Source organism: Solanum verrucosum, unplaced genomic scaffold, assembly GCF_900185275.1.
Source record: "Solanum verrucosum unplaced genomic scaffold, falcon-dt-bn FXZP01000283.1, whole genome shotgun sequence".
In the NCBI taxonomy this organism is placed as follows: domain Eukaryota; kingdom Viridiplantae; phylum Streptophyta; class Magnoliopsida; order Solanales; family Solanaceae; genus Solanum; species Solanum verrucosum.
Genome location: NW_026020415.1, coordinates 220,557 through 244,905, shown reverse-complemented (window position 1 = coordinate 244,905; position 24,349 = coordinate 220,557). Strand labels below are relative to the sequence as shown.

Sequence of the window (24,349 nt, the reverse complement as noted above, 5' to 3'; positions counted from 1 at the left end):
TATTGGATTTCATTTATTTGATGTAAAGTCCATAAAGATATACTTTTTTAAGGATAATTTTGTAATAGTATACAATTTTCTTATGTTCCATAAGTTAACTACATTATTATATAAATGAAACAAAGAAAATATATATTATAGTTTAATTTTTTTAATGAATATCATTTTTTTACACTTATTAACTACATTATATAAATGAAACAAAGAAAATATATATTATAGTTTAATTTTTTTAATGATAAATTTTTTTTTACATTTATTTTAAAACGGAAGAAATAGAGTGCAAAGTACACGTGGAAATTTGATGACCTTTTCTCCTATAAGAAGAGTTGAAGATTGTGCCTTCCATTGTTTTGTTTATACTTTTCTCAAAAGGGGCACACTTTCCAATTTCATTGGATATATGTATATTTATTATTCTATCTCCTATTTTTTGACCCCACAAAACCTTTTTTTTTTTGTTAGAAATTGTTTTTTTTTCCTCACCTAATTTTAGGTGCTCATTTTCAACAGTAAATTAATTGGTGATTAAGGTGCAAGTTGCATTAAGTTGTAGTGCTAAAGGATATGATGTAGTAGTACATGAAATTATCTTTTCTTTAATTAGAGATTTTAGTTCAAATCCTAAATATAAAAAGATCGTTGATAAAAAGTATTTTTCCTAAAATGAAATTATATATGGTATAAATTCAAATTAATCGAACTGTAAATAGTACACACCAGATTGAAAAAGAAAAGTTGCATGCAGCTAGTTGTTGTACTACGTATTCGGGTGAAGTTAGTCAATATAATTAATTGGGATGCAACATTTCATTTGAAATGTTTGCACACTTCAACTTGTTAAAAAATTTAACTTGAAAAAAAAGAGTGTAAATTAAATAATTCTATTACATCAAAGTTAAATACTGGTACGTGATTGCTTATGAGTTATGATAAACTAGGAAAATAAACTACTTAAAGCTTTAAACCGATCATATTATTATTTACATCTAAATTCATTAGTAACAAATTTGCTATTCAAACCAACTATATATATAGACTAATATATAAGATTTAAAAATATTTTTATGTATATATAAAAGAGTATTAAATTAGGTCTTAGGCCTAACTCACACCTCAAAAGCTAGCTCAAAGGGAGGAGGATTGCCCATTATAAGGAGTTCACTCATCTCATTAACCACCATGTGGGATTTTTGTCATTCTTTAACACCCCACCTCACGCCCAGTGCTGCTTAGCATCTGGTGCGTGGACAATTTTGATTTTTTTGGGGTCCCAACATCGGGTGAGACGGACCCTGCTCTGATACCATGTTAAATTAGGCCTTAGGCCTAACTCCTAAGACCTAATTTAACAAAGAGATTATTAAATATCTTAGATAATTTTGATTCTGTCGTTGTTAATAAACGGACATTAAATATGTTGAAACAATTTGGCGTACCACATCAGTTACTAGACTTTTTTTTGCGCCAAATTTTCAATGAGAACTAGAGGTGGATGTAAATTTGGATGCCGTATTTATATTAATTTCGTATTTTTTATGTGTAATATAAATTTATGTATAAAAAAGTTTTAATAAAAAAGTATATTTGAATCTATTACTTTAAATATATAGTAAATTTAATAAATCTTAAAATTGAATTCATAAAACATAAATTTTATGGATGACCCTCTCAATGTCTTTTGAGTCGAGCATATCGCATATATAGGGCTTGCCTTGTCTAGTGCGATTTACATTCATTGTGTGGTTTGCAGGCTATAACACAATGGATGGTTTACTCTGTGCGCACAAAGTGCTCACCCGAAGGGCAGAGATTGTAGCGACTGCAGGTTATTCTAGAGTTAGAATAGAGATTGTAGCAGCTGCAGGTTATTCTAGGGTTAGAAAAAAAACTTAAATTTTACACCCGTCTTTGATACTCGTTATTATCTTTTAGAGTTCTGGCAGATGCGATCAACTCTACTAAAAAGGCATAGACAAGAAGCAGCGATCCTTGACTTTTTTTATGAAATACCATTTGTTAGACCAATTTAATCATCCGTACGGATTGTGATCTCATGTTAGAAAACCCTTTTATACGAAAATTTGGATAAATTAAAATGACACACACATATATATGACTTGAAATTAAATGCCCCTACGTGGATAATCTTGATATAATTATCAATTAAAACACGTTTAGACGGCCGTTGGCTAATGCAAAGGGGGAGTACTAACAAGTCTCCTCCTCTGCTATGGATGTTGACGGATGTATACAACTCATATCATAAAAGAAGGTTGAAAAAAAATGTGATACTTTTCAATGTAAATTTAAATAAGTCAGACTCCAAAATAGATATCGAAAGTAAGAGTAATGACCGTTGTTATATTTAGAAATTCAAGAAAAGAAAATTTCCACGACGTCATATGACTAGTTGTTTCATTTTTGTTATAAATGTTTTTTTGTCCTTTGGTCAGAGATGTACATTTTTCTGAAAATAATGCCGTTTTCTGAACTGCTAAATATTGAGAGTATATAATAGCAGCAGAGGATATCTACCCATTTCTTCGCAGAGAATTATTCGTTAAATATTTTTGCTTAAACTAGACAAATACTAGGAACAAAGCAGAGTTACAAACTTAAAGAAGGTTGATCAATAATAGTTATTATTGATGCATCTGATTTCTAATTGAGATGGATGAGATTTATTCGTCTTTAATTAGAAATTTCGAGTCAAAAGTCCTATCAAGAAAAAACAATTTTTTGTACCACATACATCATATATGAGAAGAACTATTCTCTCCGTTTACTTTTTACTTGTCACAGTTTGATTTGTCACACCATTAAAAAAATAATTAATGATATCGATATTTTACCAAACTTTTCCTTATTAAATGATATCTTGAAAAATAATTTGAAAAATAAGTATTTTACACTGAGGGTGTCTATTTTGACAAATCAAGAAAGGGTTTTACCTATTATACTCTCAATTAAATGAATAATTACTTTGAAAAATGTAGAACTTTTCATCCACTTCATAATTAATAGGGATAAAATGGTAAACTTACTATGTCATTAATTATTTTTTAATATGTGTGTCAAATTAAAAGTGGACAAGTAATTAGGAACAGAGGGAGTAATAATTTGGAGAGTTTTAATGCATCCCCAATCTTCTTTATTTAAAGTGGCGATAAAGAAAAAGATAGGAGAAATATGGAGCAGAGTTATGGCCAGGAATGGAGATTGTTTCCTCCAATAATTAAGAGAGTGAGTGACTTTGAAATAGACATCAACCACGATGGTAGCATTGTGGTAAATACTCCATCATTTTTAATCATAAATTTCGAGTTTGAGTCCCTTTTAGTACAGAGTCATCTTTGTTAAAAGCGCTTTACCTTAAAGGAATTTTTCGATATAAATTTAAATTTAATCGAGATTTAATGTGGATATCAAATGCCGGAGGAAGACATCACAGGCCCAATTAAATGGTAATGTGGGGACTACTATACTAGGAGTAGTTTCCCAAAGGGTTTGGAGATCATCTTTATCATTGCCTTCATGCATGGTCCCTCTTTTTAATTTTATTTTTTTAATAAATTAGTAAATGCTTTTTTAGTCTACGGGTGTGTTGAGGAAAATATTTTGATTTTCGATCGGTTAAAATATTTGAAAATATTTTTCTTCATAAGTTTCTTGAAATGTGGAGAATGACTTTATTAGTTCGATCTTGAAAGTAGGAAAACTAGTTCTGCAATTGGTCTTTTATATTGATTGTGTTCTTTACACTTTTCATTCAACATCATTTCTCATATTATTTATCTTGATTGTATACAAATTCTTTTAGAATAATATTTATATTCATGTAAAAAACAAAAAACAATAATAAGATATTCATTTATTTTCTTAGAAAATAATTTTCATGAAAAACATTTTTGTCCTATCAAACAGACCCTAACCATATATATAATTATATTTGGTCCCCTACTATTCTTTTCTCTATTATTTTTAACATGACCTCTTTTTAGCATATTTTCTTTTAAAACTTGATTTGAAATGCTTTACTTGAGTCGATGATTTATCATAAACAAACTCGCTATTTTCACAAAATAAGGGTAGAATCTATCATACAAATTGTTATTCTTAAATTTTATTTGTGGAATTACATTGAATATAATATTGTATGATTATATTTGGTTGCAAATAAGAAAATAGCCATATCATGACGTTATTTTTTTCTTTATTTAATTATTGATTAAAATCGTTTCTTCAAAATCATTTAAATACAAATAAATATTTCCTCAATGTCAACTGTGATGGTCAAGTTGGTAATACTATTAGAATAGGTACCCAAACTAGTTCAAATATACAAGTTGATTAATAATAAAATTGCATGAGAGATTTGTTTTTTTCTTGAGAGATGGTCAAAGCCAATATATACTTGTTGAATTCTAGTGACTAGAGCTAAAAAGAGCTCAGGTAATTTAAGAAAAAAACAGGTAATTAGGTTCTATTATTATTATATATATATTATATGCATATAAAGATAACGTCATATAAATATTATATATGATATACTGCATATAAATTATACAATATTATATGCAGTAAACGTGATGTAACCTTAACAATTTTTGAACGGTTATAATTACATCATGAGTTTCTTAAATTTTGTGATCAGTGGAATAAAATATATATTTTTTATAAATAAAAAAAAATCTTATATGTGTTACAACAAAGTTGAGTATGATGCGGGGGGGCGGGGGGGGTCCTTTTTTTTTTTTTTTTTTTTTGTCATGGCTAGGATTTGGATTTTCAACAATAAAAAATTGTAAATGATTTATTAATCGTTCGATCACATTCATAAATGCACAAAAAAAAATTATTTTCTTTTTCTTTGAAAAAAAGGAGATGAATAATTAAATTTTATCAATTTGCAACCTCTAACCCTATTAGTTCAAGAATGCATTTGGTTGTACCGTTATTTGTGACGTAAGAGCCTGTTTGATATTGCTGAGTTCAAAAATACTTATTTTGAGAAAAAAAATAGATGTTTGGTAAACTTGGAAAACTGCTTTTAAATAGAAGCAGAAGTAATTTTTCTGATGTTGGAAGAAGCTAAAAAATTCTGCTTCTTAAAAAATGCAAAAACAGAAGTAAAAAATTATTTTTTTCAAGACTAAAATGTTCCTTCCATATATATATATATTAATTAATTAACATATATCACATGCTTGGTTAAGTTCCATTTAATAAAAAACAGAAGTAAAAAATTATTTTTTTCAAGACTAAAATGTCCCTTCCATATATATATATATATATATATATATATATATATATATATATATATATATATATATTAATTAATTAATTAACATATATCACATGCTTGGTTAAGTTCCATTTAATAATTTTATTTTTTTATATAATAAATTTATATTTTATTATACGTTTTGTCTATTATTATTTTACGTATTATTTTGCGGAATTAGAAAAAAGAAAAAGGCAACAACAAAATTTTTGTAAGATTAGAGAATTTTTTTTGTATAATACTGATTGAAAATTTGAATATGAACATTTTAATTTAATAAAAATAAATATTTAATTTATTTTTTTGTAATAGATGTTTAAACTAGTTTCTCTTTGTAAAATAATTTTAATATTAAAAGTAGGGATAAGGGTCTGAAAAATACCCCAATTTGGTCGAATTTGTTGTTGTGATACTAAACTTTCATGAGGACCTATTACCTCCCTTGACTATTTAATACCGTATTTTAAACATATATATTTGCCCACGTGGACATAAAAAGCAATGCAAAATTATAAATAGTAATGTGTCCACGTGGGCACATATATACCTTTAAAATACACTATTAAATAGTTCAGGGGTAAAAAATACGGTATTAAATAGTCTAGGGAGGTAATAGGTCCTCATGAAAGTTTAGTATCGCAACAACAAATCTGACCAAAGTTGGGGTATTTTTCAGACCCTTATCCCTTAAAAGTACATTAGTACTTTCCTTAATCGTAATTTGACTCTCAAAAACACTTTTTTTTTTTTTAAAGATTTGTCAAACACAATTTGCTTATAAAAAATACTTTTCAAATTAATTAACCAAACATAAATTATTATTTTTTCAAAAGTACTTTTCTAAAAAGCTATATTTAAAAAATATTTCTGAAATAAGCCGTTTTTAGCAGCAATGCCAAACAAGCTCTAAATCTTTAATAATGTAGCCGAATCTTGTTCGATATTGTGTATTTAGTGGTCATTTGAACATATGGTTATATAATGATTTAAACTTTTCTCTATTTTGATATTACAATCTTAAAATTTGTGAAGTTCTTCATACACTTCTAATACATGATGAATTGATCAATTCTTGACTTTTATTGCTTGGCTGAGATAGAATCAGCGTTTAGTAAACAACGGTCAACAACTCCTTAATTTGTATAAATTGAAGCTACCTAATTTTATCAAAGAAATGAGAAAGTTTTTCAACTTGTTGACTGGAATAACAATTAAATTCAATTTTCGAGATCACATATGTAACATAAGAAAGTCGTGGAGTGCATAAGATTTTTTAGAAATATAAACAACTTTTTCAGTTTCTTGTGATAGTAATTGTGAATGAGCAAATATAAGGCGGCAAGTCAGCAACTAAAGTGATAGCAATACTAGTCGCGATTTCAATAATAAATTAACTTTATTTCATTTTTGTTATGAAAAATAAAAGTCATTTTATTTAATACGACATATCCTTCACATATCATTGACCTCTAACATGATATAAACCACATTTGATCGGGTGAATGTGCCAAAAATACTAAAAGAATTTAATTAGAGAGAAACCTCCAAGCCCATGTAATATTAGAAAGAAAGAAAGAGTCCTCTTATATATATATACACACACGTTGGCTAATTCAAGTATAAATAATTATACGACTATACAAAGTATAAACTATTTATTTGGACGGTACGTTTGGATAAAAAACCCCATATTATATATACATACATTATTCCTAATGTTTGAAATATATATATATTCGTGTGTATTCGATCATGTCAAAACAAATTTACATGTTGCATCTAACTATCTTGGACATTTTAAGAAAATTGAAATAGGACAAATCTGTACCTCTAATCTTTTTCCTAATTACACGAAGAAGTAGACTACCATTTCAATCTTATGACAAACTATTACGTTGGACGAATTTATCTAATATGTCAAGTATTTCAAATGTGACAACGTGCCTAAATGACTTCTTAAAATCCCAAATAGCCAAAAAAAAAACTTGTAAAAGAATTTAGCAAAAAGTATTTAATCAAGACAATAAGGCTTAATCAAATTTCAAAGAAATGTTTTGTGTTTGGTCAAAATATAAAGTGGTGGAAAGAAAATAATCTTTTGATTAAGAAGTTAGCTGGGTAACTTACAGAAAATCCCATTAGTTTTAGAGTGAATTACTTAGATTCATGCTAGTTTGCAATATTACGAATGTTATTGGATTTTGGACTACGGATACATGTATTTGGCGTGTCCAACAACGTCCAAATACATGTATCTCGTATATATGAGGTCGAAATTAGGTGGAATTTGTTCTAGATACACTGTATCCAAGTGAATCACATATCTGACTCCCTCGCTCACCACTCTCCTATCTCGCTTGCTTCTCGGCCATGTATCTGGTATCTAAATATATGTATCTAGTTTGATTCGCATGTATCTGAGAATATCGCTCACCTCCCTCCTATCTCGCTCGCCTCTCTTCTTCTCTCTCGCCTTTCTCCCTATTTTAGTGTATCTGATAGGAAAAATACATGTAGTTTAGGTATATCTGACTTAAAATGTGATATGAAATTATTAATTAGTAAGACAATATGTAATTATTTTAAACTAAAGAGAGAATTACTAAATATGATAGGAATGTTTGTTAGTTTTTCAAATTAGAATTTTTGGAGTCACTACATGAGGTATGCTGTTGGGTACTAAACTCTTATTCATTTTGGGCCCTGCGATGGGCCAGAAGTGTCTTTGAACTTGGTCGGCCCAGTCAAATCTTACGCTTTGGTTGAAATTTAGAAAAGAACAACAAGGACGCCGTAGTCTTAAATAAGTTTAGATCGACTATACAATTTTTCCCCGACTTAAATGTGAAACTCTATCTTACTATGTTGGAGTTCTAATTAACCCAACGTTAAAAACAAAATTAATGTTGAAATTTTTATGGCAAGGCTTGTTCGAATTCAAAGACACAATCATGAAGTTTCAACTTTAACTCCAAAACATTATCCTTAAATTTAAAAGGGGTATCATGAGTGAGTTAATCATTTTCACCTACATATCTCTTTCATGTTAGATATTTTAATATTTGAACTCCATTTGATTTAATATAATAGATATATCAATTAAGAAAAAGTTTTTTTAAATCTTGTGATGTAGTCTTAAACTTTAGATGTCCCCTTGGGTACGGAGTCGCCTTTGTTTGATAGCGTTTTATCCCTCAATGTGGGACTTCCCGGCGCGAATCCGGATTTAGTCGGGCTTCAATGTGGGTACCGAACACCGGGTTGAAAAAAAAAAAAAACTTTAGATGTATGTATTATGTAATATACTAAAATGCCCTTTGAGTCTTCTTGTCTTAAATATACCATATAGAATCTTGAACTTAAAGCCTTACCCGATACAAAAGAGACATTTCGTTAGAAACAAACTAAGAAGAAAAAAAGACAATTAAACATAAATGAAGGGATTTTATTTTATCATTCATGATATCTATTTTAAAACATTATCATCATTCACTCATGATACCTATCTCAAACTCCATGAAAAAAGGTAGAATTCGAACTGGAACTCTAGGAATTTTCAAAGTTTGAACATCAACAAGATCGTTTCATGTTTTAGTTTAGGGTATTTTTCTTCAGATATTATTTTCATATTAAAAATTTTCTTTCTTTTTAATAACATTTGAAATGATGGCTAAACTTTTGACTCGTGACTTATAAATTGAGCAATCCAACTATTTTTTCCCCAAGTTGTGGCCTATGGGCTGTGTCTTTAATTGACCAGTTGAGCCTGCCAAGTCTTTAGTTGGACGCATGCCAATGCTTGTAAGGTTGCTTGAAAATATGTGAAGAATATTTTTGGACAACTTGTTAGTAGTTGGAGTTTCTCTAAAACATTTGCAAATTGCAATAAGTTTACTAAGAGTTTGTTGTATGATCAAAGGAATCCTAGTTTACAAGACTCATTAGATTTGTGTGATTATTGATTTTGGTTTTTGTGATGTCCAATGAAAATTATATTTGATCTAATCTTAGATTAAACAAAATATGTGTTTGTGTAAGTATGTTGTATTTGAAATACTTTCCTAACTATTTTTTTTGGTTTTCTATCCAATGTCTGGAGCTTGTATTAGAGCTTCGACTAAATTCAAACCGCGCACTGCGAGACTCATTCTGATTTAAGGATGGAACAGTTTCACTAGTGCACCACAATCCATGTTGATGCTTTTAGAACTATATTACCATCAAATATAAAATAGTAGTACAAATTTAATATCACACATGAGTAATTATGTGATCGATCGACTAATAATTATGATAAATCTATGAATATTAAGTAGCAAATAGATCAGAATTGCATATATCAAGTTACATGTGCTCAGTCAAATATCACAAGGATCAATTTTAAAATATATCAATAACTAAGAAATCGAAAGTGCTACAAAACTTACTTTTACAAATCTACCTTTAATCGAGTGAGTACTACTTCCTCAACCATTTTAATTGTCGTTTTAGCTCTTTCCACTCCTATTAAGAAAAACAATAAATACAAGATATCATTTGCTAAGTTATCCACAAGTAGACTAATTTTTTCACTTAAATATTATGCATACTTCTTAAGCAATCATTTCCTTAGAATATCAATTTCTAACACCCATACTTCACAAGCAATGCGTTTATCAAATTCAAAGTGTATCCAAACCTTATGATATTAAGAGTACAGCTAAAATAATTGTAAATTCTAATCTTAAATTTCTAAATGATACTTATTTTGGAATAATATTTTAAAGTTAAAATGACTGTTAAAATAGAAGAGACATAGTTACAAATATTAGTAAAATGAGTTGAATGCAATTGTGGAAGCCACAAGATGCAAATGTGTGCATATCTATGGATGAAAGTACATAGATTCTCCACGACCATATTGTAAACAAAATTGTGGCAGAAAAAGACCCTTTGGAAATCCATCAATAAATCTCAATCACCAATTTCCTCTTCTCATCTTATCTTTTTCTTTGAATATCTCTTACTATCATTTTCCACCAATCATTTTATTTCACTATCTTTTTCTACATATGCTAAGATATTATTAGGACATTTTTTTCCCTTAACATCTATTTCTAAAAAAAATATTAATCGTTAAATAAGTTAAAATGGGAGAACAAACAAACTGATCAGGAAATGACACGTTATACCACTTAAAATTTGAATAAATAATTTATTTATTTATTTACAAAATATCTTTACAAATTTCATGTGTTGTTATATAATTATTGATATCCTATATATACAGAAAATAAAAAATCTAGAACTAAAAAATATTTATAAGAGACTAGAAAAATAAATTTTCTAAGAAAACGGCAATTAATTATGTGTGACGATGAGAGGTATCTCCACTTAAGCGTTTCATTGGCTAAAATCAAGATAATGATTCTCACCTTAATAGTATAGCTTCTCTAACTACTCAATTTTGTTTTACTAGGTATCTGCTTTTTTTTTTTCTTTCTATTTCACCGTCAAAAAATTCTTGTCATATTTTAATCTTTGAGAGTTAAATGTATATAAATTTTAATCAATATTTGCAAATATAAATTTTACCATATTAAAATAAAAAGAATTTGTAATATATATAGTGTTTGAATATCTAAATCGCAACTTTAAATCTTGAACTATTCTATTCCAATTTAGTTTAGAAGAATAGTCAAACTGATTTTCCAAAAATAAAATATGACAACTCGTATGAACTAAAAAGACTACTAAATCTATAATTATAAAACTTGAAACTTTAATTATACTTTAAAGATGCACTATGCTTGATGCGTTTTGTGAAACTTTGTAAGTAAGTGATATTGATAAATTAAAGATAAAATCCTACAAAAGTTAAAACGAATTGGAAAAGAGATGAATTGAATAGAACAAACTAATGAGATTAATTTAATGATTGCAATTTCATTCCACCTTTTCTACCTTCTCCTTCCTCACCACACAAATTCATGCCACACATAAAAAAAAATAAACACACAATTAAAATAGAAAAAGATCATGTACCCACAACAAAGTTTCCTAATGTAGTCTAAATTCTAATAATTAATAAAATGAATTCAAAATCATGTTATATTAAGATTTAAATTCCAAGAAAGGTAAAAACATCGACTTCTTATTCACTCAAGCTGAGTTATTCGATACCTATCTTTACTAATAAGTAGCAGATAATTGATATCTCGTAAAATTAATTGAAATATACAAATTTATTCGAACAACACGATTATTATGGAAAAAAACGCATAAATTTGAAGGTGGATAGGAGTTAGTGAGTGTGGATAAAACGTGGAATCCAAAGCCAATCAGAAATCAGAGAAATCCCCCAAAAGCTTTATTGTCAATACTTGCCCTACCAAATACAAAAATTACAAATTCTTTTCAAGAAATACAGTTGAAAATAATACAAACTGAAGAAAAATTCAAAGGCACAAAATTTTCCCCCTTTGAACGCCACACGCCTTCCACCATTGTTGACCACAGAGCTCCTAAAACCCCCTATTCATATCTCTTTCCAACATTACAAATTTAGGGTTAGGGTTTTTGGGAGCTCGAATTTGTTGTTGTTGTTGTTGTCAGCAAATGGCTATTCCAACCGCATTTTCCGGGGCCAAGCTCGAGTCTTTATCATCATCGGCGGCGGCAGCTTCTCCGGCGTCAATTGGGTTGTTTTGCAATCCGGGTCGGGTCAGAAGGTTGTCAATTCAAAAGGGTTTGTTCAATTCAGGGATCAGGTGTGAAGTTGCAGCATCTGATGTTGTGGATCAGAGTCAGAGTTCTGGAAATGTGACTTCGTCTTCTAGCCTTTCTGCTCTTGAACAGCTTAAGAGCTCAGCTGCTGACAGTATGTGTTTCATTTGTGTGAAGTTTTTCTTTTTCTTTTATTCACTTTGATATATGATTATTTTGAGAATTTCGATTTGCTTTTGCAGTTAATTGTGTTTTTATTTTTACTATTTAATTGTTGGTTGATTGATTTCTGTGTTTTATATTAACTCCGGTGATATGATAATCTATCTTATTTTCTCTTATTCTGTTCTTTTGTTCTTGGAGTAGTTTTTCCTATTTGATCAAGGTTTGTTCTTTATGCAATTTGAGATATGTAGGTGCAAAATTTACTTTGTCTTATAGTTGAAGAGCATATGGTGGAATTGTGGTCTTTTGTCAATTCCTTGTTTAGTGAGGATATTGTTATCTTGCTAGTTTTTGTCATAGGTTAAGGCCGGAAGTCGTTTGTGCTTATGCTGCTTCCTGTTGCATGATAGATTGGAACGTTATCATCAACTAGATACTGCAACAAGAAGTTGGACCTTGTGTTTCATTATATAATGGTTATCGGGCAACTCTGCCTACCAAGGCTTAGGAAAATGGAAGAAATCACTTAGCTTTTTTTATTTTTGCATTGGCTGATAGTTTGCGAAGTTGGACCTCATGTTTCTGTTATATAATGGTTACCGGGTAACTCTGCCTACCAAGGCTAGAAAAATGGAAGAAATTACCTAGTTCTTTTTTCATTGGCGGCTAGTGTGCGAGAAGTTGGAATCGTGTTCTTGCATCCTGACCAAATATTTGATAATTTCCTGGCCTACCCTGGTTGCAGACTTTGCATGTGGTGCAGTAGTATCAGTCCTTACGGTTCTTGATGATTTGACAATATAGGCAATGTGATATCTTCTTGAATTAATATATAACATCGTTGTGCTGGTCATGACTCATAGTTGCAAATATAAGTAAAGAGTACTCACTATTGCTAATGTCAAATGTAATATGCTTCTGCCCTTGTTTAATATAAATCAGTGTATGCTCAGTAAGTAGTAATTTTTTTTTTAATCTTAATATGCTTCAGGATATACCAAGGAGAGGAGCAGTATCGTTGTCATTGGGCTCAGTATCCACACTACGCCTGTTGAAGTACGTGAAAAACTGGCTATTCCTGAAGCAGAGTGGCCGAGAGCCATTGGGGAGCTCTGCAATTTGAATCATATTGAAGAAGCTGCAGTTCTTAGTACCTGTAACAGGATGGAGATCTATGTTGTGGCTCTTTCTCAACATCGTGGCGTTAAAGAAGTTACCGAATGGATGTCAAAGGTATTCTTTTCCCTTGAACTGTGTATGTGATAGTGTAGCTTTATCATCTGCTATCTTTTACTTTGGATGGTGATTAGAAAAAGCAAAGTTCAATTATCCATTGTCCTTTTCTTGGTGAGAAGGGAATATCATTATGAGCCGTACATCCTAGACATTGTTCTAATAAAACCTAAAAGAAAACTTACTGAATTTCCCCCTTGAATAGATCGTAGCTTGTGTTTTTACATTATGTTTGCAACATTGTGGTTCTCTGCTCACAATCATGAAATTTGCATTCATCGCAACAGGTATAACCATCAAACTGATAAGTAGTTGTCCTTTTCTTTTGCAGACAAGTGGAGTCCCTGTTACAGAGATTTGTAAGCACCGCTTTTTACTGTATAATAATGATGCGACACAGCACATCTTTGAAGTATCTGCTGGGCTAGACTCCTTGGTCTTAGGGGAAGGTCAAATTCTTGCTCAAGTCAAGCAAGTAGTCAAGGTTGGTCAAGGAGTTACAGGCTTTGGAAGGAACATTAGTGGACTATTCAAGCATGCAATCACAGTCGGAAAGAGGGTTAGAACTGAAACAAACATTGCAGCAGGGGCAGTTTCTGTAAGTTCAGCTGCTGTGGAGTTGGCTCTGATGAAGCTTCCGGAATCCTGCCACACTACTGCTAGGACGCTAGTTATTGGAGCAGGCAAGATGGGGAAACTTGTGATTAAGCACTTGGTAGCCAAGGGATGCACAAAGATGGTTGTTGTAAACAGAAGTGAGGATAGAGTTTCTGCCATTCGTGAAGAAATGAAAGATGTCGAGATAATCTACAAGCCCCTCAATGAAATGCTTAAATGTGCTGCTGAAGCTGATGTTATTTTCACAAGCACTGCATCAGAAACGCCACTGTTTATGAAAGAGCATGTTGTGGATCTTCCACCTGTTGGTGCAAGTGTTGGAAGTTTAAGGCTTTTCATTGACATCTCAGTTCCTAGGAATGTTGGTGCTTGTGTGAATGAGCTAGAGGATGCACGGGTGTACAATGTAGATGATCTAAAAGAGGTTGTGGCAGCTAATAAGGAGGACCGTCTTCGTAAAGCAATGGAAGCTCAAGCAATAATTTCTGAAGAATCCAAACAATTTGAAGCTTGGAGGGATTCACTGGAGACTGTTCCCACCATCAAGAAACTGAGGGCTTATGCAGAAAGAATAAGGGTTGCTGAACTGGAGAAGTGCATGTCAAAAATGGGCGATGATATCTCGAAGAAGACAAAGAAGGCTGTTGATGATCTTAGTCGTGGAATTGTTAACAAGCTCCTTCATGGTCCCATGCAACACCTAAGATGTGATGGGAGTGACAGCCGCACATTGAGTGAGACCCTTGAGAATATGCATGCTTTAAATAGGATGTTCAGCCTTGAGACAGATATATCTGTATTGGAACAGAAAATCCGAGCTAAAGTGGAGCAAACTCAAAAATAAGGTGAATCTCTCTAGCTTTTTTCATTGAAAATTCTCTCAGAGCCTCAACTGAATAAGAGGAAGAATTCCTCAATTGTATTTTCTGTTGGCGGTACTGTAATTCTCATTGAAATGCATAGACAGGATATGATCCCTACCCGAAATCTTTCCTGTGGATTCCTCTTGTGTCTTAAGAGTACATTTTGTATGTAGCTGTTCTATCGACGTTATTACTTGAAGTTATATCCTTGTAATGAGTGATTCATGGGAGAGATCCATATACTCCTTCCACAAACAGTTCTAGCCTTGTAACATATTCACTGATTCATTTACTTAATGATTATTATGTTGATGTATTAATTTCATTCGACTTGTTCTCCCTTCACTTTGGAACCCTGCAATGTAATTGTTAAATGCAACAATATTGATTACTGTAATGCTGCTCTGTTCTCTTTCACATAACAGAATTCATGCTAACAAAGATAGTGTTCTGTAAGACAGCTTGGTCTTAGATTATTGTTCGTCTACTTTATTTGCCTCAGATATTAAAGTAGTTGGTACAACTGTTGATACCCTAATGATTTTGCATAGCAGGTAGAACATAAAAGGTTCAAGTAGGTTTTGGTGTACCAAAACTAGGGAAGAATCCTGAAAAGTGGAACTAGAACTTGTCAAATTTGTTAGCCGATGACCTTCTGTTCTTTGCATATCAAACCTACACAACTAAACTTTCAAGAGAAAACTTTGAATTCGGAGGGTGGTCCTGTTGAGTCCCCATGTCAGTACTTTAGGGATGGGATGCTCTCATTTTATGGCCTGGGGCAATCCTAATCTCACGAGTTAGCTTTTGAGCTTAAGTTAAACCCATTATTTTGTTTTTAATCGAATCCTCCCTAAAGTCAGTTTCCTATTTGAAAATGCAGAGCTCTATTTACTACTGTTATTATAGATTTTCTTGAAACTTCCTTCAAAAAGTATAAGCAGGACTGAGTTTATTAGAATAAGGAGCTTATTATAATAAATATATGAAACTTACTCTTCTGGCTATGACTAAATGGTCAGATTATACATGAAACTGAGCTCTTATAAATCTTTTGCTTCACTTGTTTAGAAATCTCCTTAAACATATAAAGATCACATTTTATTATGAGCCCAATCATTTCACTCGAGATACTCTTTAAACAACAAAAAATTTAGTGTAATCCCACAAGTGGGGTCTGGAGATACTCTTCGAACAAGTTTTCAATAGTTCACTATATAATAGATACTGAAGTTCAGCATTTACAAATACTCATGTCTAAAACAGTTGCAACAGGGTGGAGCTAGAATGTAAGAGGGGAGTTCGGAAGAGCCCAGTAACTTTGGTTCTAACTTTGAGTTAGAACGAGTAACTCAAAAAGACTAAAACCGAACCCGTTAGCTTCAAATCCTAGCTATAGGGTATGAAAAGGATAGCTGACAAGCCATGAATAAGAGAGTATACGCAATTCAAAGACATCATCAGTTCCAAAGTCATCAATAATGAACCTCACCTACCCCCACTCTTCTGTCAACACATTAATTTGTTTGTTCATTTAAGTTGTGTCCTTTTTCTGGTTTGTATAATATCACCACTTATCTTTGTAGTCCAGTTAGGGTATACTTGTGTTATATGTGTGATGCTTCTTTCTCTATCAAGTTCATAAACATTAGATGAGATAACCTACCTGGTACCTACTGCTACTGAGAGGTGGGAAGTATCCTGTGAAATTAGTCAAGATGTGTACGAAAGCTGGCCTGGATAGCATGGTCATAATAAAAAAGAAAGTTCATGAACATTAGACATATCACAGTTAACCCCACATACATTTACCCACAAGCAAGTGTAGATGGCCATAAAGATGTGAGAAATGACACTATTAATACCATAAAAAACTAGACAAAATAATAATATACCACTAAGTTATCTTATTTAATCCTATTTTTGTGCAAAAAATGAAGCATAGGATAAGCTTTCATGTCTGTGAAGGATCAAGTAAAATCTTGACAAGACAGTTAACAATATAGAACTTTCACCCTATTTGCTAGTAAAGAGAATTATGATCACTTGGTTATATATGCTAAAAAAGTGTTGGACTGGAGGTGATGTTAAGGCAAAGTGATTTACAAAAATGACCTTTGAGGTGAGCGCTTCTTGAACTTTTCACCTCGCTTGCTCCATAGACAAAACTTCAACTATAACGAACTTTTGACCTTGAAGATTTGGCCATGGGGAAAACGGGAGGTCAAAAGTTCAAAACTACCCATTTTCAAGGGTCATTGGTATCGCGGCCTTACATCAAAAGTTTTACTAACATTTATCGCTAAAACTAGCCTTCCCTATAGATAATGTAGACCCCTATTTTTTCAACTAGATAAGAATGTGGTCCCAATTAAATCACATGAATAAATTTTCCAATAAGCCATATTTATACAGGCTTTATTCAATGTCATTCTTTGCATGCATCAATTATTGGTGAAACTTAGGTTAAAATGTAGTATAATAAATCTCTGAGACTTTAGGTCATTTATCTTCTTTGTCCAATTCATTGTTTTTGCACTTTGGACATTGGGCTTAGGTGTTGAAATGTGTCCAAGAATTTGCAGAATATGAGTCATTTTTTTGGTAGTATTAGGTAAAATAATTTTAAAAAACACTGACATTTTTTTATTTTATTTTTATCTTTTTGTGCAAATGTACCAACTTATCTAGTTGTACAATTATTTTGTTCCAAAATATTATTCCTTAAAATTATTGTTACACCACCTACTGCTATAGAGGTACAATCATCTTTCATCTTTTAGGAATATCCAATTTATTGTGTGCTGATAAAAGTTAGTTAATGGATACAATTATCCAATTATTCTACTTTAACTCATTATTAGTTACCTCCTTTATTAAGTTTATAGTAGTTGTTTCTAGCTATAATCATTAGTACTGTATGTTTAAACTAAGTTCAAAAGTATCTAGTCATTCTTTTAAAAAAAAATTAGACTAGAAACACTAAAGGAAAAGGAAGAAAAGGCTAATTATAGAATAGGTTCAATCATATTATAATTTATCAAAACTTTAGGATAAACCTAGGGATAGTAATAACTAATAATAAAAGTTTTACATACTTTACCATCTTTATGGAGTATAACACAATAGCTGAAACTCAAGCAATCATACCTATCACTTGTTCTTTTAATATATAGTAAATAAAAACAGGTGAATTTTACAAATAGCCACTTTTCAGCACATGCAATTAAAAATATTAACCGTCCTGGAGTTGAAATTTCGAAACAATAACTATTTTTTAAATATAGGCCCGAACATGGCTAGTAAACGATATTTCTATGCCAAACAGTAAAAACACAATATCTAATCATTTTCTCCGGTTTACCATTCAATATTCAAAGCTTATAACTAACATGATTAATTCAAATTCACTATTCATAAACGCCACTTAAACGGAAAATATTCTATAGCATAAGCTTCTTTGTTCCCAAAACTTTGATTTAATTGGTATAACATATTAAAACATAGAAAACAATGCCTCATTGACATATCCACCAAAGAATCAAATGATATATTTTATCAATTTCAAGTAGAACAAAACATTGAAGAGATTGAAAAGAAGTTTGGGAAATGGAATTTTTCGATTTTGAAAACGTAACGTAGACTTTGGCCCCCTTTTGAACCTATATTTAATGTCACATTGTCACTTTGTGTTAGTACGTAGTAAATTGAGAAGCATCTTTCATGTCTACTTGTCCTTGTACAACAAAAATTAAACAGATAGGTCCTTCATCTTTCATCTCAAACTTATATATTGATGACCAAAAAAGTCACGTTATTCACACATTAAGCAAAAATATACGACTTTGATATGAATTGATAGTTTAAGATGTGGAACTTTTTCAACCTCTCATTAAATATATATATGTATATATTATATCACAAGACAAAAGTAACTTTTAGCGGTAATAAATATGCACATTAACAAATAGTGCTACTGGCATTAGTTAATTGTCATTTAGATCCAATGCCGCTATAAGTTTTAGAGACATTTACAAATAACTTTAGTGGTGTAGTGTATGAATAATTTGTGGTTTACAATTTACAACAATATAGGTAACAAATAGTGCTATTCGACATTAGTTAATTTTCATTTAGATCCAATGTCGCTGCAAGCTTTAGAGACATTTATAAAAAAAGCTAATTACCAATAAAAATACAAATTTAGTGGTGTAGTGTATGAATAATTTGGTGGTTTACAATTTACAACAATATAGGTAACAAATAGTGTTATTCGGCATTAGTTAATTCTCATTTAGATCCAATATCGCTGTAGGCTTTAGAGACATTTATAAAAACTTCTAATTACCAATAAAAAACATATTTAGTGGTGTAGTGTATGCATAATTTGGTGGTTTACAATTTACAACATTATAGGTAGTGTGATCCTATAAATGGAGTTTGGGCTAGTTGTTACTGTAAGAAATTCTTTCCAAGTTTAAACTTGTCTTAAAGTTTTTGATTACTTCTTGACTATTTTGTGTATCACGCTAATTTATTCGATAGTCAAAAGTACGAGCCTATTAAAGAAGATGCATGAAAATTTAATATTCCAATTGAGAATTGCATTTACATTGTCCTCTAACGTTGTTCAATACAAAAGGCAAAAGGAAATCTCTTTTTTTTAGTTCGAATAATAATAATTAAAAAAAAAAAAAAAAAACTAGAATACTAGACAAAAGCTATGGCCCAGTAAATCAATCAATCCTAAGTGGGCCTCTACTCCAAAGAGTCACACTCTGCAGAAAGGGCCGGATCAACAGTCACTGTTATATGCATGGCCCATTGGGCCGCTTCCCCCAGTTGTTTGCCTTCCTTTAAAACCTAACCAAATTTATTACAAAATTAAAATTTATTTAAAATCTAGCATTTTCAAAGCCGTGCAAATCACTCACTCTATTCATCGACTTCTTCATCATAGCCACTTTAGCTAGCTTCTCAGCTGCTCTCCAAGCCGATGTAGGCGTTAACGGCTCACCATTTTCATCTAAAAACAAATTCATTTCCCTCTCATTCATTCTCTGCCGTTGGATCATTTTTTGCTGCTCTATCTGCTGTTGATATTGTTTCCTCCATTGCACTTCCGTCAGCTCGGCTTCTAACCCTCTTACATACTCGTCCACAAAAGCCGACCCGGATTGTATCAACAATGCTCGAGCCGATGACAATAAATGCATCGCGCTAGATAGCTCGTTATGCTCGATTAATCTCCTAGACTCCGCAATCGCCCTCGTAGTTATAAAGAGGTTCCTAAGCCGTTCAATCTTCGGGATTGAAGATCGAACGGCTTGAGGCCTCGGAACCAATAAAGAATGTTCCCTTCCATAAATTGCTTCTTGCGTTGCGGGGTCCTTGTAACAACATCTAACGGATAACACATGGTGTGACCCATTAGTCATTGTTGGGATTTTTACTTCTAATAATAACTCCCTTTCTTCCTCGGCGTATAGATCGCCAAGCCGAACACAAGTCGAGCCGAGTACAGCTGGCCGACCATTGTACGAATAAACAGCTGCAACCTCAGCCGGGTCTGAACCGGAGGAGAAATCCAGCTGGATTTTCAGATCTTGCACCACTACACTCAATAAACCGCCAACGCATTTCGAGAATGCGTCTTCCTCAGCTGGCTCATGGCTGAAGCCGCCTTTTTTCCCGAACCCGGAGGAATGAACCGGAATTTCTATATGACCAAACCGGGTGGAGGACACATGGGTGGATTCCGATGATCGTCGATTGTGTGTATTACTTCCCTGGATCTTCTCATCCTGACCGTCGGATAAAAGCATAATGCTAGCCACTGGATTTCTCTCACGCCTATCTTCAAGCACCTTACCGGCTTTCCTCAAAGCTTCACCTACACAAGTTCCTTGGCTACAAACAAGCCGATCAATAATGCGCCGAGCCGATCGTTGGCCTTGTGGAGTCATTCTTCTCAGAGGAAGTAATCTTTTTGGTGTAGCAGAGAAAGCCACAATTGAAAGCCGATCAACAGAGCCGAGAGAGGAAATAACCAATCTCATGGCTCGTTTCAACATTTGAATCTTTGCTCCACTCATACTGCCACTTACATCCAATACAGTAACCAAATCAATCGGAGCACGCCGTGCCGGGTCAAGAAAATGACCCGACCCGTAATTCGAATTCCCTGCCGGAGGTGACGGTGGAGGTGGTGGAGCTTTGATTTTCAGAACAACAGCATATGTCTCATGAGTTCTTCCAACGGAAACAATGGCAGCTTCAGGCATTAAGCTAACTTCAACACTTCTGTTATCTCTCTGGTTGGCAAATGCTTCATCACTCGAAATGGGGTTAACGAAAAAACCCTGGAATTCTTCGACTTCTTCTTCGTTGTCTTCTTGGTCCTCATTTGCTTCCGGTATCGAAACAAATTTAGCTCCAGCAGTAGGAGTAAAAAGGGACTCATCATCATTATAACCTTTGTAATCACACTGTTCTGGTTTGTAATAAGTTTTCACATTTGGTAATGACTTTTCTTGTTTTTTGATTGGGGTATTGGGATATGATTCTACTTCTTCTGGTTTTTGGGTTTTTTGATCTTCTTGTTGTTGAAGTCTGTGAATGGCTAAAAGGGGTACATCTTTCCATGTGGAATTACAAACAGGGCAAACCAAATTGCTCTGTTTTTTAACATGAGATGCAATGCAAGGAAAATGGAAAGTATGTGAACATTCTGCTTTGTATATTGCCATTCCTTGTCCTGATTTCACACTCTGTGTACAAACTCCACAGTTATGCTGCTGCAAATAGCAAAAAACACAAAGAGATTAGATTTTTAACCAAGAATTGAGAAAAACAGGTTGATTTCTCAAAAAAAGAAAGTAACTTTGCGAGAGCTAATAACTATTAATTGAGTGAACGGGGAATCAAACTCTCTAATAAAAACATAACAGAGAAATGATATAAAAATGCATAGAAGTGAAAATTCTTACTTTGGAGAGACGGAGGGTGTTCTTGAGGATGGAAAAGGGGGATCTTGGAGAAGATGGATTGGGACCAAGAAAAGTTTTTGGGCTTTTAGTGTTGGATTTTGGAGTAGTTTTGCAATGGAGTTTTGGACTAATAAGACTGTTAATGTCATTGGAAGAAGCTGTATTATTAGTTTTGCAACGCAAACGAGGAGTAGAAGGATTACTACTAGATAAAAAACCAAGCTTTGCACTGCTTCTTGGAGTTGGGATTTGTTGTCCACCATTGTTGTTAACTTGTTGTGAATCTTGTGCATGTTTATCCACAAAATGAGGCTCTCTATCTCTTGGGATTGTTGTGCAAAAAGCTCTCCTCCATCCTGTCCCCATTTCTCAAAAATTCAAGATTCAAGAAAATTTGATGGATCTAAAGAAGTTGACAAAAAAGTTAAAAGATTATGAAGAAGAAGAAGAAGAAGAAGAAGGAAAGGATAGAAACAAAGAAAGTAAAGATATAGAAATCTCAGCTCAGACTTATAGTCAGTGCCTTTTTTTTTCTCTGAATTTAATTTTTTGCTGCTATTAGACACAAAAAGATAGCTGCATCTATAAAGTGTTTGAGATCTGTTTCTTCTTTCTATTGCACTCTGTGTCTTGTGTCATATGGGGGAGTTTTTGAGTAGTCTTGTTTATTCATTCAATATATATATATATATACAAGTATATTCCTAGGGATATGGTAAATTTTATTTTTATTTTAGGAGAAAATTACCTGGTGCTTGGTTGGTTTTTGCCATCTAGATTTGAAAGTAATATTTGAAGTCTGTTTGGATTAACTTAAAAAAAAATTGTAGTTTTTTCATTTAAAAATAAAAAGTCAAACTTAAATATTTTTTAAGTAAATGAATAAAAATTCAAATAAATGACTTTTAAATAAAAATAAAATAAAAAGTAAGGAAAGACATATTTTTTGGTTTTAAACTTTTTTTAAAGTCATTTTTGACTTATTTTAAATTATTTTTAACCTTATCACATACTTTCAAAAGCTCAAAATGACTTAAGAGTAAGTTTGACCAACTTTTAATTCAATTCAAACAAGCTCTTACTACAAATATACATAAGAGAAAAGAAGAGTATATCAAAATAACTGTTGATCAATTTAGTTGATCCTCTTACTAAAAATTAATTATCTCGTATTAGTTGTACATCTTACTAAATCAATAAAGCATTAATTAATTTTTTCCTCTATTAACCTTGAAATTAATTCTTTTTGAAAGTTGTTCATTTTGTTTGTAAAAAATCCGAGAAATTTTTAAGGGGTTAATTAGTCAAATTATTTTCTTATATATAATTTTTAATGGTCAACTAAAATGGGATGGAAGAAATAACTTCTACATCCCTTGTTTCAATTTACATTACACTTTTTCCTTTTTAAGCCTGCCTCTAAAAAAGATTCGCATCATTTTCATTTTATACTTATTGGGTCATATTTAACGTTTTATTATAAAAAAGAAGTCAATCCTACGTAACACTCTTTCCTTTTTAAGTCAATCTCTAAAAAAGATTCGCATCATTTTCATTTTATACTTATAGAGTCATATTTAACGTTTTATTATAAAAAGAAGTCAATTTTACGTAACACTCTTTCCTTTTTAAGCCAGTCTCTAAAAAAGAATTGCATCATTTCCATATATGCTTATTGGATCCTATTTAACATTTTATAGTAAAAAAAGTAAACTAAAAGTAAGCGTTGAATTGACTTTAATAAAGACAATTTTGTAAACGTAACAAAGTTTTTCCATATTTCATAAATTTTGTATCCAGTCAAATGATGTCACATAATTTTGGACAACTGGAATATTATTTTGGATCTGAAGGTCAACAGTTTCTTCCCAGAGGACTTAGCTAGCGTTTCACAGTAGATTTTTTTAAATCAAAATTTAAAATTTATCTTAAAATATTTGTTTGACCGTGAAATTTAATCAAATTCTAAAAAAAACTTAAAATATTTGTTGGACCGTAAGATTAAGTTTTGATTTTTTAAAAATATTTGTTTGACCATAAAATTTGATCGAAGTTTAAATTTTTCTTAAAATATATGTTTTATCATGAATTTGATCGAATTCAAAAATTTATCTTCAAATAACTAGGGCAATTTTTAGAAAAAAAATTGCACTTTCAAGTTTCAAGCACAAAACTTCATATTTTTTCAAATAAAAATGCATATTCAAAATATCTTCAAGTACCAAAAAATAAAACTAAAAATTGTAAGTTTTAATTTTAAAATTTATGACCAACATAAGCTTAGTTTATTTTAATTTCATCGTGATTAAAAAGTCGATATGATTAAACACATGCAATTCTTGACTTCTTCACTCACCTAGGTGGATTTTGTTTATGTTCTAAACAACAATTACAATCTAATGCATAAGATTTTGTTCATCAAAGTAACACTTAATCATAGTTAACCTTCCCTTATTCTATTTAATTATATTGTTTCTTCTTTCTAATAT

The 24,349-nt window shown here is 31.6% G+C and overlaps 2 protein-coding genes across 2 annotated transcripts; one reads left to right on the top strand and one right to left on the bottom strand.

Annotated features, from left to right (window-relative positions):
* The first annotated feature begins 11,628 nt into the window (after positions 1–11,628).
* Positions 11,629–15,216, top strand: LOC125840811 (glutamyl-tRNA reductase 1, chloroplastic-like). Its single transcript, XM_049519781.1, has 3 exons — positions 11,629–12,146; positions 13,149–13,390; positions 13,722–15,216. The coding sequence occupies exons 1-3, from the start codon at positions 11,885–11,887 to the stop codon at positions 14,850–14,852; spliced, it is 1,635 nt and encodes a 544-aa protein (XP_049375738.1). The 5' UTR covers positions 11,629–11,884; the 3' UTR covers positions 14,853–15,216.
* A 4,418-nt stretch (positions 15,217–19,634) lies between these two features.
* On the bottom strand, positions 19,635–22,235 carry LOC125840826 (E3 ubiquitin-protein ligase WAV3). The gene is made up of 2 exons (XM_049519801.1): positions 21,861–22,235; positions 19,635–21,668 (listed from the first exon to the last, which is right to left on the bottom strand). Exons 1-2 carry the CDS (start codon positions 22,224–22,226, stop codon positions 19,767–19,769), a joined length of 2,268 nt encoding a protein of 755 aa, XP_049375758.1. The 5' UTR covers positions 22,227–22,235; the 3' UTR covers positions 19,635–19,766.
* Between the last annotated feature and the right edge of the window lie 2,114 nt (positions 22,236–24,349).